This window comes from Hesperophylax consimilis, chromosome 7 (genome assembly GCF_061612785.1).
Source record: "Hesperophylax consimilis isolate HC1 chromosome 7, BYU_Hcon_1.0, whole genome shotgun sequence".
Classification (NCBI taxonomy): domain Eukaryota; kingdom Metazoa; phylum Arthropoda; class Insecta; order Trichoptera; family Limnephilidae; genus Hesperophylax; species Hesperophylax consimilis.
The window spans coordinates 29,678,831-29,693,038 of NC_142842.1; the positions used below are offsets into that span (position 1 = coordinate 29,678,831).

At 32.4% G+C, this 14,208-nt stretch overlaps 1 protein-coding gene across 2 annotated transcripts in view; it reads right to left on the bottom strand.

Moving 5' to 3' along the window:
* sNPF-R (short neuropeptide F receptor) overlaps positions 1–14,208 on the bottom strand; it is a 294,572-nt gene that overhangs the window by 92,411 nt on the left and 187,953 nt on the right. For both annotated transcript variants that reach the window (XM_089633407.1, XM_089633408.1), the window contains exon 3: positions 8,300–10,146. In XM_089633407.1, coding sequence (XP_089489533.1) covers positions 8,316–9,662 — 1,347 coding nt within the window. In that variant the 5' untranslated portion in view covers positions 9,663–10,146 and the 3' untranslated portion in view covers positions 8,300–8,315. The remainder of the gene's footprint in view (positions 1–8,299; positions 10,147–14,208) is intronic.

Consider the following 14,208-nt stretch of genomic DNA (forward strand, 5'->3'; position numbering starts at 1 on the left):
TACGCTATCTAATTTGAATACAGTATTCAATCGGCCAGCCAGTGTGTTAGCAGAAGTCTAGGTTAATTATGATTGATTGAACAGCTCTCTCAATTGTGGATAATTTATACCTATCCTTAATTAAATTTTGGATTGATTGCATTTAGACCTACGTCTTAATCTAAACTCAAGCCAACCTCACATATTATCTGGTCACGACTGGTTAGTACGTAAACGAGTTACCAACTGTCCAATATTGAAAATTTAAGCTGTTATATTACGATGTTCCAAAGAAACTGAAATGTAACATTGCATCAGCGTAATTTTGTTATTTTGACATTCAAAAGGTCTTCGTTAAAAGTCGAGTCAGTTTTATCTTTTGAACGAATTGCGATCAACAGAAAAGCACAACTGTTATGTATAACAAATATTAAAATAGAGAGCTGAAACGAATCTAGAATAAGAGTTTAACGGGAACCATTTAAATTGAAAAAAAAAACGTAAAAATGGCGTTTGATCGATATTTGATAACAATGTTACATTTGAATTTTATAACATTTATTAATTTAATTTTTTAAACGTTACATTTGGTTTTGATAACAACGTTGTAATTAAATTTGATGACAGCGTTATACTTGAAAAAAAAATAATAACATTGTACACACGAATTTTTTTACTTTATCACCGACCGGTTTCGCTTAATACAAGCATCAGCAGGGTACTAAATTAAAACTGAGTAAACCGTTTATTTTCTTAATATGTTAAACCACAAGGTTACTGCATTCACCAAATTTTACTATACATAAATTTAATAATAAAAAATAAAACAAATGAATAAATTTTATATTTAAATTTCAAAACAACGTTATATTTGAATTCTGTGACAACGTTACATTTAAATTTGGTTATAATATTTCATTTGAATTTCTACGAGACATTCCAACCTTATTATTCAATTGCAATTTTATTCAACCACTTTCCGGCGACAGCGTTATCTAGTTCAATATTCCCCAATGTATGACGCAGTTTTTCTTTGTATCGATCTTGAACGTTTTCGTCTTTGATAACGATATTTATTTGCTCCATTCGATATCACTGAAACGTAATACTTTTTGAACATTTATTTGGAATATTCGTGAATAATCTATTGACTATAAGAATTGATTTCGCCTTAAGATATGTCGAGGGAATGGGTTTAATATACCATATTACAAAACTTTTTTTCTGAACCTCCTACGCATATCATCATCTGTTAAGGAAAACTGTTAATTTTCAGAACAATTGAAACCTTTCTGTCGTTTCTAACTTATCGTGAAAAAATATGGGTAGTATAAATTCTTTTCTGTGTTTTTTGAGTTGGTGTGTAAATTCGAGTAGTTTTATTAAAAATATATTTAAAGTGAACAAAACACAAGTCATAAAAAATCAGTTTGCTCGGTTAGTTCAGTTGTACTGTATGGGAATCTTAACCTCTAGTCTGCCAAGAAATCCACCGTGGATTTTGCTAGTATCTCAATTCACTTGCCTATATTTTGTGTTTTTTTGACCCTCAAAAATGCTACGAAAATACTAAAATATTTTTTATTCGCTTGGCGAAGAAAATCTTAATATTATTCTAGCTTGTCGTTTTGACACTATAAAAACACATTTACGTGAAAAAGTCGCGTCGAAAAAACTTATTTTTATTATGAAAAACGTTTATTGAGATTTTTCTCTCTGAATATAAGTAGCTGCTATATCGGAAAACTACATAAGATAGATGTTTTTTTCATAAATATATAAAAACATTGTCTGGTAAGATGGCACAATTTACAAAAATATAATTTTGTTAAAAACAAGTGAGTAATGACGAAATTGGTATCAGCCGGCGTTCGGCGGGCGATGAGTATTTTACTTATTGTAAGCGGTATCGGGATTGTGGGCTCGTTCGAGCCCCATGTTGGGGGGTTTTTTTTTTCCATTTTCCTTTATTTATCTTTACCTTTATTGTCATTGTTTACTTAACAGTTTACAGTTGATTTTGATATAATTGCATAATGCATATTTGTTAATATATTTAAATGTGCATGGTTTGTCTGTATTGTTAATAATAATTGTAACTGCTGACAAAATTCATAACCTGGAAATGTTTGTCTACCTTCTATAAAAATATGAAAAGATAACAATCACATCGAAAATACATTTACTAAAACTTTATTTCACTATGCATTTAGTTTCACGCCGCTATGAAATACTTATATAAGGTACTTACTTATACTTATAGTAGGTATTTATTTTTTATACCACTAAATTGAAATGCGACAATGTGACCGTAAAAAGGTACATTTCTAGATAAGTACGTACCATGATTAACCAGTGTTAAAGAAAAAAAAATCTAAAATTTTGCATTTAATTTAATCTTACTTTTTAAATTATGATTTCTATTTCTATTTTCATTGAAATAGCTTTTGTTCGTTCAGTTTAATCATTATTTTTATTTGTAGTTTGTGTTCTATAATAAAATGTATTTTTAATTTATTGTTCTACCATAACACGTCCTTTCCTGTTATGTTTTATTATTTGTTGCCTTATGAGCCTAGCATGGTCGTTGAGATAATAACCAAAATTTTAATAAAAAAAAACGTATTGTTCGTCCGTTTGATAGATTCCCTATCATAAAACACGGATGCTCTTCCTGTTCAACCGTTATTTCCATGGAAGATGCTCTTAGGAACTAGCGTCATTTATCACCACATTGTAGGAAAACACCTATTTGTCACTTGAGATCAGGTAATTTCTACGACACGTTCTTGATTTCAACGCTATGGAACGACATACGGGCCCCTGTATTTCTTTTCTAGATCCATGTGTTCTCCTTCCTTCCTCGAAAAAACCCTCTACACAGCGTCCTCAAAGATGACATACGCCCTGCGGGAAGTTATTTTCCTAAGGGCCTCCTGTGTGAATTTAATATTAAATTGTTTTAACGCAGTTAATAAATACGTCGACTGTGTGTAATAAAAATAAAAAAAACATATTTCAAAAGAAAAAATCACTTCGGATTCTGAAAAATTCTAAGCATTATGAAAATCATTGATGCTAGGCACAAGAGATAAAGTAAATCGTTAGTTTATGATTTGGCACACTTAAGTTGAAGCTCAAATTTTCATGGCGTTCCTAAATAACAATATATAAAAATACATGAATGTCAAACACCGTTCAGTAGATCTTTACGCAAAGGTTGTGCAGTGAAAAATAACCAGTGGCGTAGTGACTACTTGGCTTTGAATCATACCAAACTACTACAAAAGAGGTTGATAAAATATGTTCATGTTGGCATACGTAGAATACGTGTTTTTTAAAATAATAATATTTTCGCATCTCGTCCATAGTATTTATTCGGACAAGGCCACTTGCGTTGAACACGGTTCGGATATATTCTGATAGACTAATATTTTTTCAGGAAAGGGGCATGCAGTTATATTTTTACCAATATCTTGATAAAAAAGGCCCTACTCATATTTCTCCGTATATTGGGCTAAAAGTTTATTGGTCTCGGTAGTTTTCTTCTACGCCACCACTGTAAATTATTCTTCATGTTTTTACCCTTCCACTGAAAATATGGCCTAAATAATGTACCTATTGCCCGCCGACTTCGTGGGAGGGGTTGGTGAAATAGGGTTATTTGCTTGGAGCAAATATGAACGCTTTATTTAACTTTGGTTTGTTGGCTGAACTATGTGCTTAGGGGGAGGCAACTCCTCGGGATTTGTTAATGTTGTAGCACGATTATTCAAAAATTTCACAACTTCATTACTTTTTTAACATCGTTGGTTATTGATATCACTGCTAAGATCTGAAAATATCGAAGTCAGAATATTAAAAAAATACATAAGGTTTAATGCTGAACAGATTTACTTAAGACTTCACTCCTTTATATATGTACACGGAGAATATTGAGTATTTCTAATTTATTAAGAATCTCTTCAAATGATTAGTAATCCGGTAAAAATCGGGATTGTAGGCATAATTTATCGGAACACGTGTTCATGCAGTATTATGTCGGAACAAGTGTTTATAAAGATTTTAACACACATTTGTTTACAAATAGTTTATCAGGAAACCTGATAATTCATTAGTTTAGGAACTGAAATCCCGAGTTGTGTGGGACTGTACTACCCAAAATATGTAATAATTAATAAATACACCAAAAATTCAAGTAGATAGATGAAGTTGTGGGACGACCCACAACGCATAGAGCAACGCGTAATTACGGAGGCAATTGATATCCACAAAACCCCGTTAGTATTAATATTGACTAGTTTCCGATACTTGATTTCACCAAAACTGAACGCCGAAAACTACCTTTATTAACCATATTTTAAAGATACGCTAATCCAAAAAAGTACTTATAATATTAAATGTAGATGAAAACTGATAAACTTTACAATATAAACTACACGAAACTAATTTAATCGTTCTGAAATTTATAAAATTTATTTATATTTCTGTGTCTAAGAATATTTTAAAAATTTGTTTACAATTTAACCGACAATAATTTAGTTTTAATTGTAAATCTCTCATTATAATTATAATCCATCATTGTATCCACGATGCCCATTACATAGACATTTTACGCTGTACTCATCATGGCTCAGTCTATTTCAGCATATCGCTCGTCATACGATATGCTGAAATAGTCGGTTATAGCGTGGTCTGTCACAGGCATTATAAAGGCTGGTTTATACGAGTATAATATTTCGAGAATATTCTACGTATGAATATATAAGCGTTTGCCGACCATTCTGCAGCTTTATTTAAGAGCAGTGTTTGTCAAATGTTTTTTTTTCTTCACGGCACAACTCATTTACAATCTGTAACCGCTCCCGTTTTTTTTGGATTTCATTTCCACGAGGGCTGAAAATACGAATTCGCAAAGATACAACTGCTGATATTAATTGCTGTGTAATCAATCAAAATGCTGACAGCTCAAGCTCATAAAATGAGGCTTTGTGCAAAGGGTCGTTTTTTAGATTTATTAATATTTGCTCCCCCCTTATTGTCATATCTATTTATCATATTAACAAAATGTACCGTGATCTACTGAAAAACTAAACATTGATAGTTTGTATCAAAACTTATCTCACTCCATGTATCCGTGGCAAAAAACGTCGAACTTCCCAAAACCAGCCTCGTATCGGCACAGTGCGATACTGGGCGGATGTGCGAGATTACTCACTCACACTCACTCACTCACACTCACTCACTCACCCTGACTCACTCACACTCACTCTCACTCACTCACATTCACTACGCTGCGTACCTATATAGGTACCAGCCAAACTACATTCATGTACTCGTCGACCACTATGAACGAATGTGATACATATTTATTTGAATATGTAGAGTGAATTTTGTTTTAATTTAAGACATTTTAGGAATTATTTAAATTAAGAATTAGGATTGGGAATTATTTAAATTTAACAGTTTCGAGGCTTCTTCCTTAGCGGCACTCATGTGACGTGTCGTGGCACAGAATTTGATAGACACTGCTAGAGCTTTCTTGACTATTTCCGGAACATTGTATTTTTTCTAAAAGCTCTTTATAGAACATGGTATTATAGACAAGAAATTTATAGTATATACTATAACCCAAAAAGAAGAAGAATTAGATTAAGAAGAGGACGCAATAAAATTTTTAAATGTATGTATCGTAATAAATGTAGTAACCCGTTTACAAGAAATGTTGTACAAAATCATTTAGTTTTATACACCATTCGCCTGCAACCAGACGTAATTGTGAGCAATAGAATGATCGTTCATGGCCTAGTTTTTATGGGAATCGAAAAAAGTTATTACCATCGATATCTTTGACTTGTTAGTGAGTATAATAATATATTTTAGTCAAACTAAGTCATGCGCGTTCGTAAAGACATGACTTTCAGTAAAAGTTTCATTATTTTCTGAAAACCAGTGGGACTAGAAAAGAATTAAAGAAATACCAAGAATAATTCTTTTAGGCTTTGAAAGCTGTCTTTGACACGGGAATAGAATAGATGTTTAGAAATCAAACAATTGAAAGGTGAATTTTTTTACACTGAGTAAGTTTAAAAATAATTTGAATGTATTTTATTCCTGTTTTGTCGCTGCGAAAAAGTAAAAAGTTCAAAGTAAAATTTTCTTTTTCAAAGTTATTTTAATTTCCAATGCTTTCATCGCTATCACTGAAATGAAATAATTAAATAAATTAATTTATTCAAATGGAAAATAAACTTCCACACAAATTTATAATGCAACATTACCCACCCTTTATTAACTCAACTTCGCCCAAATTTATCACTTTCAAACCTTAGTTTTTTCGAGTTTTTATTATTTTTTGTTTTTTTTTTTCTTTTTATGTAGTTGCAAGGAAGATACTATTTTTTTTTGTAAAACACTAAGAGCATTACTAATAAACGTGTTTTAAATTATACACAACTGATAAACAACCATATGTGAGGTAAATGGTTGTTTATCAGTTAAGTAACATTTAAAACACGTTCATGGGGTTAGCGTTTTTGATCAGGTAATAATAATCGATTTTTTTTTTTAATTTTTTTTTTTTGTTATTAACCACTCACATTCTCATAAAAATTGCTTTATTTTATTTTCTGTGATGTTCAGACATAATAAAAAAAAAGTTTTCGAAAGGTTGAACTTCAAGTTTTCTTTTTGCTATTAAAGTTTACCATTAGAAATTGAATATTTCCAAATAAATTTAGAAAATGGACCCTTGCGCGGCATTCACATTAAAAGAAAAAGAAACAAAATGTTGTGAAAACGATTGTTAAAACTAGGGCGAAACCGGGTAGTACAACTAGATAATATTAAACGAAACTCTTCCAGAATGCGCAATCATGATTTATAAAATCCTTTGCAAAATCGTCTTAATACTCCCCCACTGAAAACTGTCAACGTTATAGATGGAAAATTTGTTATTCTACGAATATCGATGGCAATGGAATATATTGAATAAATTATCGTCAATCTACCGATACCTTCCTTGAGAGCCGATTAATAATGCATGAGATGGAAATCATATTTGAATGTTGACAGGTTTTGACGATTTAATCGCGCTTCGGATCCACGTAGCGGTTCAAATTTTTTCCAAGACTTATCAAATAACTTAGCCATATTTTACTCGGAAATTGATGGAATATAATTATTCATGGTGTAAATTGAATTTTCTTTAGTTAATCAAAATATATGGAAAATAATTACATGTACAGTCCTTTCTTTTGAAAATTAATCATGCAAGTTATTTCGGATATGATTATCGTTATAAATTTATTATGTTTTCTTTCTAATAGTTCATATTGGAAATTATCAATACCCTTTTTTACTGTGATTCTTGTATCTTCTTAATAAGAATATATTCATCTGTTTTCGCACATTTCTACTATGACTCATATTGATAAGATTCTTATCTCCGTACACGTGTCGTATTGCCTTTGGAAGGTTGAATTACTCGCACGACAAACCGTGGGACTTGCATAATTAATTTTAGGCGCAATGACCCATGCATTTTCTTTCAGAGATAAGAATAACTGATCCTATTAACATGTGTAAACTTTAATCCCAATAAATAGGGAAGTAACTGGCGCAATCAAACAGATGTCCGACAAAATTCGTGAAGCCTGTGTTTCTTTTGCAAATCCATATCCAAGGTACCTTCAAGAAGAAGCTGGCAATTTACAGTCCATATCATTGGCGTGAGCGTTCAGTGCAATATTTGTGCAAGTAAAAGATTAAATCAAATAGTGTACTTCCTTATTAATTATTAGCCTATTTTAAACGGGAAATCAGATATGAAACAGAACAAACTAGCTTTGGCGTCATAATATTTGAAGTCACGAAAAGTGACAAAAAAACTAGATTAAACAGATTACGTTAGGTTAGGTTTATAGGCCACCTTTTTTCATTGCTTTAAATGACTTTGTATCTCATTTAAAAAGTGTGCTGAATTAACACTCTCCTGAGTTGTTATAAAACCGAGCGATATAGCAAATCTATGTAGTTCATTGTGAAATGTACCTTAAATCTTATATTCCCGATGGGCCAGGTTAGGAAATATATCTGAATTTCAATATATATTTGAGTTTTTAATCCAGAAGGACTGGTGGATGGTACAATCTCACTCTTCCATATTACACGATGTATATATATATATACAATGATTACATTTCAATAAAAACACAAAGGGTTTTAAAAAAATAATTTAAAACATAAGAGGTATAGAAGAAAGAAGAAGACTGAGAAATAAACTCTATTTGTTGCAGTAATAAAATGCGTATGAACTCACCTCATTTGCGTGCGATTTAAACAACAGGTGGCGGTGACCTGGAGGAGAGGTAATGTCCAGCTGAGGTGTCTTCGCTGATGAGATGAAGCCGCACGGCCTCTCCGTGCGGGCTGTAGGAGGCACTGACCGCCATTACCACCTGCTCGATCTCCACCCTGCTCTCCTTCCTCTCCCGCCCATCCTGGTCCTCCCTGCCCTTCATCGAAGGTACCCGCTGCACCGAAGACGGCAGCAAGCTCTCTTGGATCGTCTCGTTATTCCCGTTGCACGTCTTCTCAGACTTATACCCTCCCATTCTTCCGGACTGCGTATTGCCTCGCCCCAGCGAAGAGTCAAAGCAAGGCATCACCGTTTTAAATTCCTTTCTAAAGTTCTCATTTAGCCAAGCGTACAAGAAAGGATTGTAACACGTCGAAGACATCGCAATCGAATGCGCCAAGAAGAAACATAGATAGTAAAATTTCCAATTGACTGTAGGTATGTAAAAATCGTAAAATACATTGATTAGGTTAAGGGGAAGCCATGAAACGCCGAATATCGTCACCATCGCTATCAGCATTCTGTTAGTTCTTCTTTTTCTGTCTCTGTCGGCTTCCTCTTTCTTGGTGTTTTTGGAGCCGGGCTTTGATTTAGCGCGGTCGTTGAGCTTCACGCTGACGCAGGTGTAGCAGAACGCGATGATGAGGAAGGGAAGAATGAACTGCATTGTCGTCGTCATTGCTCCGAATATCTTTCTAGACTTTTCCGTAGGCCACACTTCTTCACAGAATATGTTGTTGTCTCCTTGAAGCTCCATAAAGTACCCGTAGGGGAACGTCACCAGCAAGGAAAAGGTCCATATAGACACTATGATCCAGAGACAAGTGGCTAGTCTCATCCTCGGATGAAAGGGATATATTATAACAAAGAATCGGTCTATGGCGATGGAAGTGAGAGTGAGCGTAGAGATATACACGCTGCATCCTTGAGCGTACGGCATTACGTGACAGAGCCACCTGCCAAATACCCACCTCCCTAAGAAGGTGTAAAGAGGGGTGAACGGAACTGCGAACGCACATAATAGTATATCTGAGAGGGCTAGATTAGTGATGAACAGATTGGTGACAGTGTGCATCGCCCTGTTTCTAAAAACCACAAAAGAAACGAGGACATTCCCGAACACGCCCAGCACGAAGATAAGCGTATAGAACACACAGAACACTCCTTGAACCAGCTTGTGTTCTATAATGTCGAACTTCGTTGTGTTGGCCGCCGCGGTAACGTTCTCCAGGAATCCAGTGGAGGAGAGCTCGAGGGTGGGGGGGCTCACCCCCGCCCAGTCGACAGTTCCCGTCATTATTCCTCCGCCTTCAAACAAACTCATCTTTTTATTCGACTAGATTAATCGCTTTATTACATTCATGTTTTATAGTTTAAAGGTCAACCGGTTTAAAAGGATTAAATTAAAATTTGAAGTTTCACATAATAATACCTTTCAATAAATTAAATTTACCTCTTAATAAATTTTATTAAAAAGTCAGGTTTTAGTCAAAATTATGAAACACATTTTAGGCAGATTTATTTTAAATGATAAAGATTAACAAAATAAATTCCTCGAAACGTAAAGCAGGATAATTAACAATTATCGCACTCCAGTACTCCATAAAATTATATCCCGCTTATTTTCTCCACGATTCACTTTAACACTGTTTTTTTTTTGCTTCCCAGAAATAAAGTTTGCGATTTAATTAATAATTTTTAATTTCGGCAGATTTATTTATACTTTTCATATTTGTATCACAGATTAACATGTTGCGCAGATGATTGCAGTCACAGGTTCAAATCATTCAACTCTTCGTACGTAAAACCTGCAAAAAAGAGAAAAAATACTTTTTTAATATCTGCGTAACATCAAAATAATTACGTACATTTGTTATTTGAAGGAAGGTGTAAGTTTGTCTTTTGTATATAAATTGTATTTTGTATGAGTACATTTATCCATTTACATAAATAAGTACGTAATATTGTTTATTCACATAGTATCATAGTTTAAATTTTAATTTTTAACCTCACCATTCCGAGCCTATGAATATATTCGTCGTACTTATGTAAAACATAAGTACACGGAGAAAAAGAAGTATTGCTGATTCATTAAAATCCCGTTTTCAACCGGATAATAAAAAATTTGAGGAGATTCATAAGAAATAAGCAATATTTTTTTATATTCTCCGTGTATTGTTTAACAACAAGATATTTCTAACACTTATTAAAACTTATATTCAAAAATTTGTTGTTATTTAAAATGACTTAATTTTCACAAGTTACGAATAACTTTACTTTAAATTCCTTTTGGTACAATCATAATGAGCGGAAAATCTGGTGCTACTGTAAAAGACTTAGCCAGAAGAAAATTGAACCCGCGACACCTGTACTAACTTGGGCGTTATACCGGTCGTAATCCTTCGTAATGTTTAACCTCCCCATATTGCAGCTATTTCCCTACGAAAATAATTTTTCACAAACAACCAAATAAACTTATTTTTCAACAACCATTATTTAAAAATCATGATGAAAGAGAAAGGGGCCTTTTTCGAAGCTTTGTATGCCAACATTTAAAAAAATCAAAAAAAGCTAGTCCGCCAAGCTAAACCTCATAACATCCGTTGTTTTTGACCTCAGCCCGTAAAAAAAAAACATAAAAACAAGCGATAAGATTGATGTTCATGATACTTCGGTTATATAAATAGGCTCTAGGCACACATTAGTTAGTTAAAATTATATCTGTTAAATTAATCATTCAATTCGTGCTTTAGTTTAACTGTTAGAAAATAATTTAAAGAACTTGACTATATTTGCTACAAAAAAAATCTTGTTTCCGTTTAAGGTTAAAAGTTGTAATTTATTGTGTGACCTTTCCTGATAACGCCATTTTCCTCATAGTAATTTTATTCTTTTCAGTACGTTTTCACATTTTGTAAACAAGCATTTTGAAAAGCGAGCATTTATGAGCACACAGAGCAACTGTATGTATCGTACATGACTGTACAGACGGCTTTTCGTGAAGGGATGTCAGTCTTTTGAAATACGAAATATAAATAGGCAAACAGCTATCCACGTATTATAAATACATATATTTTTAGCCTAAAAACTTTACCTATATTACCAAAATGTAATTACCTACTTTAAAATGTGGATATAAAATTTAACTACATGAATTGACTATTAACTACTTAAATTATACGGTTGAAAAATCAATTGTTTTCAGTATAATGTTGGAAAAATTGATTAATATTATCAATTATACTTTTCCATCCATAAGCAAATGCAGGAGTAGTTTAAACATTAAGATTTAAAATATTCAGTTGTAAAACCTAAATGGTTTCATTTTTAAAAAAAAAATAAAAAATATGTTAAATATACCTTCTAGAAGAAACAAGTTTTTACGTACAAAATCCGGTTATATCCATTGCATAACTTTAATGACTTACACAATAAAACATATTGCAGATTATAATGCAATTTAGAATTGAAAATTTAAACATTCTGTTTATTGCTATTCTGTATTTAAATATTCAACTTGAACCATTTGCTGCCAAATGTAATGCGTTTCTTCAGATTTATAACCTTATTTTAACTAAGTTCTTTAATGGAGAGTAAATCATAAATTTAAAATGGTTTGCATTTTACTATATTACCTCCGAGCAGGTACTAATACAGTGAACTTTATTTGTAATAAAACTGATTGGAATTTTAAGTACTTAGCACACTTATACAGAATACACAATAATAATGTTATTTGTTTACAATAGCACGTTGCTGTTAAAGTGCAAGGTGGGGAAACATAATTGTTAAAATTATAAGAGGTAGCATGATTTCAACCAACAATTTTCTGTTTTCCTGTCTAACATTCTTGAAACGATCATAAATATTTACACATACCGATCGGATTGCTCAAACAATGAAGGACTTGACTTCTATATTTAAGATTGTGTTTTCGTTCTGCGATTGAGAGGCACTAGATCAAAAGTTAGTAACTCACAAAATGCCCTTTATTCGAATTCAGTTTTAGTACAACTATTTAACATGTCTTCGCAAGAATTTAGTTTTAGGAAGAAAAAATTGAGTAAAAACTCAACAATCCATAATAATTCTACGCTTAAAACATTAAATGTTTTCGAGTTAAATTTGACTAGTATATTTAATTTCTGTTTATTTAAAAAACATTTTTAATCTTTAAGATGACTAGTTTCAGCTGCTACTAGCATATTGAAACATAAATTTGTGAAACTAACGGCTAGGAAGTTTATAACATGTGGGTTTCGGTTGAAAGTCCCTTAAATGTGACCTATGTCATATATCAAAGTGAAATTATAGTAAAATTAAAATGAAACACATATTAGGAAAATATATTAAATCATGAATTAATAAGGAACATCATATCAAGTTTTTTTTTTATGAAAAGCTGTCCTTTGACTCAATATAATCTGGAATTTGTGAGGATTATGAGTTTTTAACATTTGAATAAAAGCCGTGACAAAAAATTAATTTACTGAAAACAGCACTATTTTTTGTCCAAAAAGAATATTTCATACATGAATATTTTAAGGTTATGGCTACGGAAAATTATAATAACTTATAATTAGATTAACCCTTCAGGCTTTTGGATGTTTTCCTATAAATCCCGAAGATGCGTCTGTTTAATTTCTCATGGAATTTCGGAATGCTTTTGAGGTATTTTAAATATGCTATATATTTATTGTTTTTGGAGTTTTGTGAAAGCAAATTCCATTTTAGAAATAAGATAAAGTTATCTTTCAGATGTTTGTATTTGAAATAAACATTGAGATTTCTGAAATTTAACATCAAACATGAAAATTCTTAAAACAAACATTCCGAATTGTTTTGACTTGAAACGTCCACAATTTTGAAAGAATTCGATAGTTAGAAAACACTTTCCATTTGTTTAGGAAATTAGTTTACATTACAGTTCCGCTTTTTTAACTCTTACTGACCTTCAACTCTCCCAACGCTCTAACTAAAACTACCGAATCCGGTCCACGCGTACCGTTTATGGCGTTTTAATAGTGGAACAAGTTTCGATAAATATGCAGTAATGCTTCTAATTGTAGCTCAATGTTTTATTCGTAATACAGGAATGTTCTTCTTTCTTAATGGAAAATACTTGATAAATAATTGTTTTTTTAGACGATATATATTTTATATTAAGCGTACCGTTTGAACGAAATACCTATACAAATATGAACTAAAATAGTGTTGACCTATTAGCATATTAAATGTTTTTCAATGAAATCAAGTGTACTTGGTGTGGGAAAAAAATACTGAACGACAGACTAAAATATGACCAAAAATTTACAAATTATTTTTGCAAGATACAATTTTATTGCAGGAAACTACAGGGTTTTCCAATAAGAAGTATTATTTTGATATTAAAAGATCAACGGTTTCGTTGTTTGTGTGGCACGTAGCGCCGTCTTGTTGAAAGTAAACGTTGTCCAGATCAATACCATACAATTCCGGCCATAAAAAAATCATTAATTATCTCTCGATAGCGCAATCCATTCACCGTAACTGTTGCTCCAGCCTCATTTTCGAAAAAGTAAGGTCTAATGACTCCGCCGGACCATAAACTGCACCAAACAGTCACACATTGAGGATAAAAAGCTTTTCAACAATAACTCTTGGGTTTTCCGAGCCCCAGATGCGACAATTTTGCTTGTTGACGAAGCCACCGAGGTGGAAATGGGCCTCATCACTAAAGATTATTTGCATTTGATTCACTCAAGTGATTTTTTATAATTTTAATGCGTTGTTGAAGCGTGTTTCGTTCCATTTTTATTAATAGCGTAGTTTCTATTTGTCAAATGTTAAAAAATGACAGCTTCAAAAGTAACATCTACCGAAATAGCGGG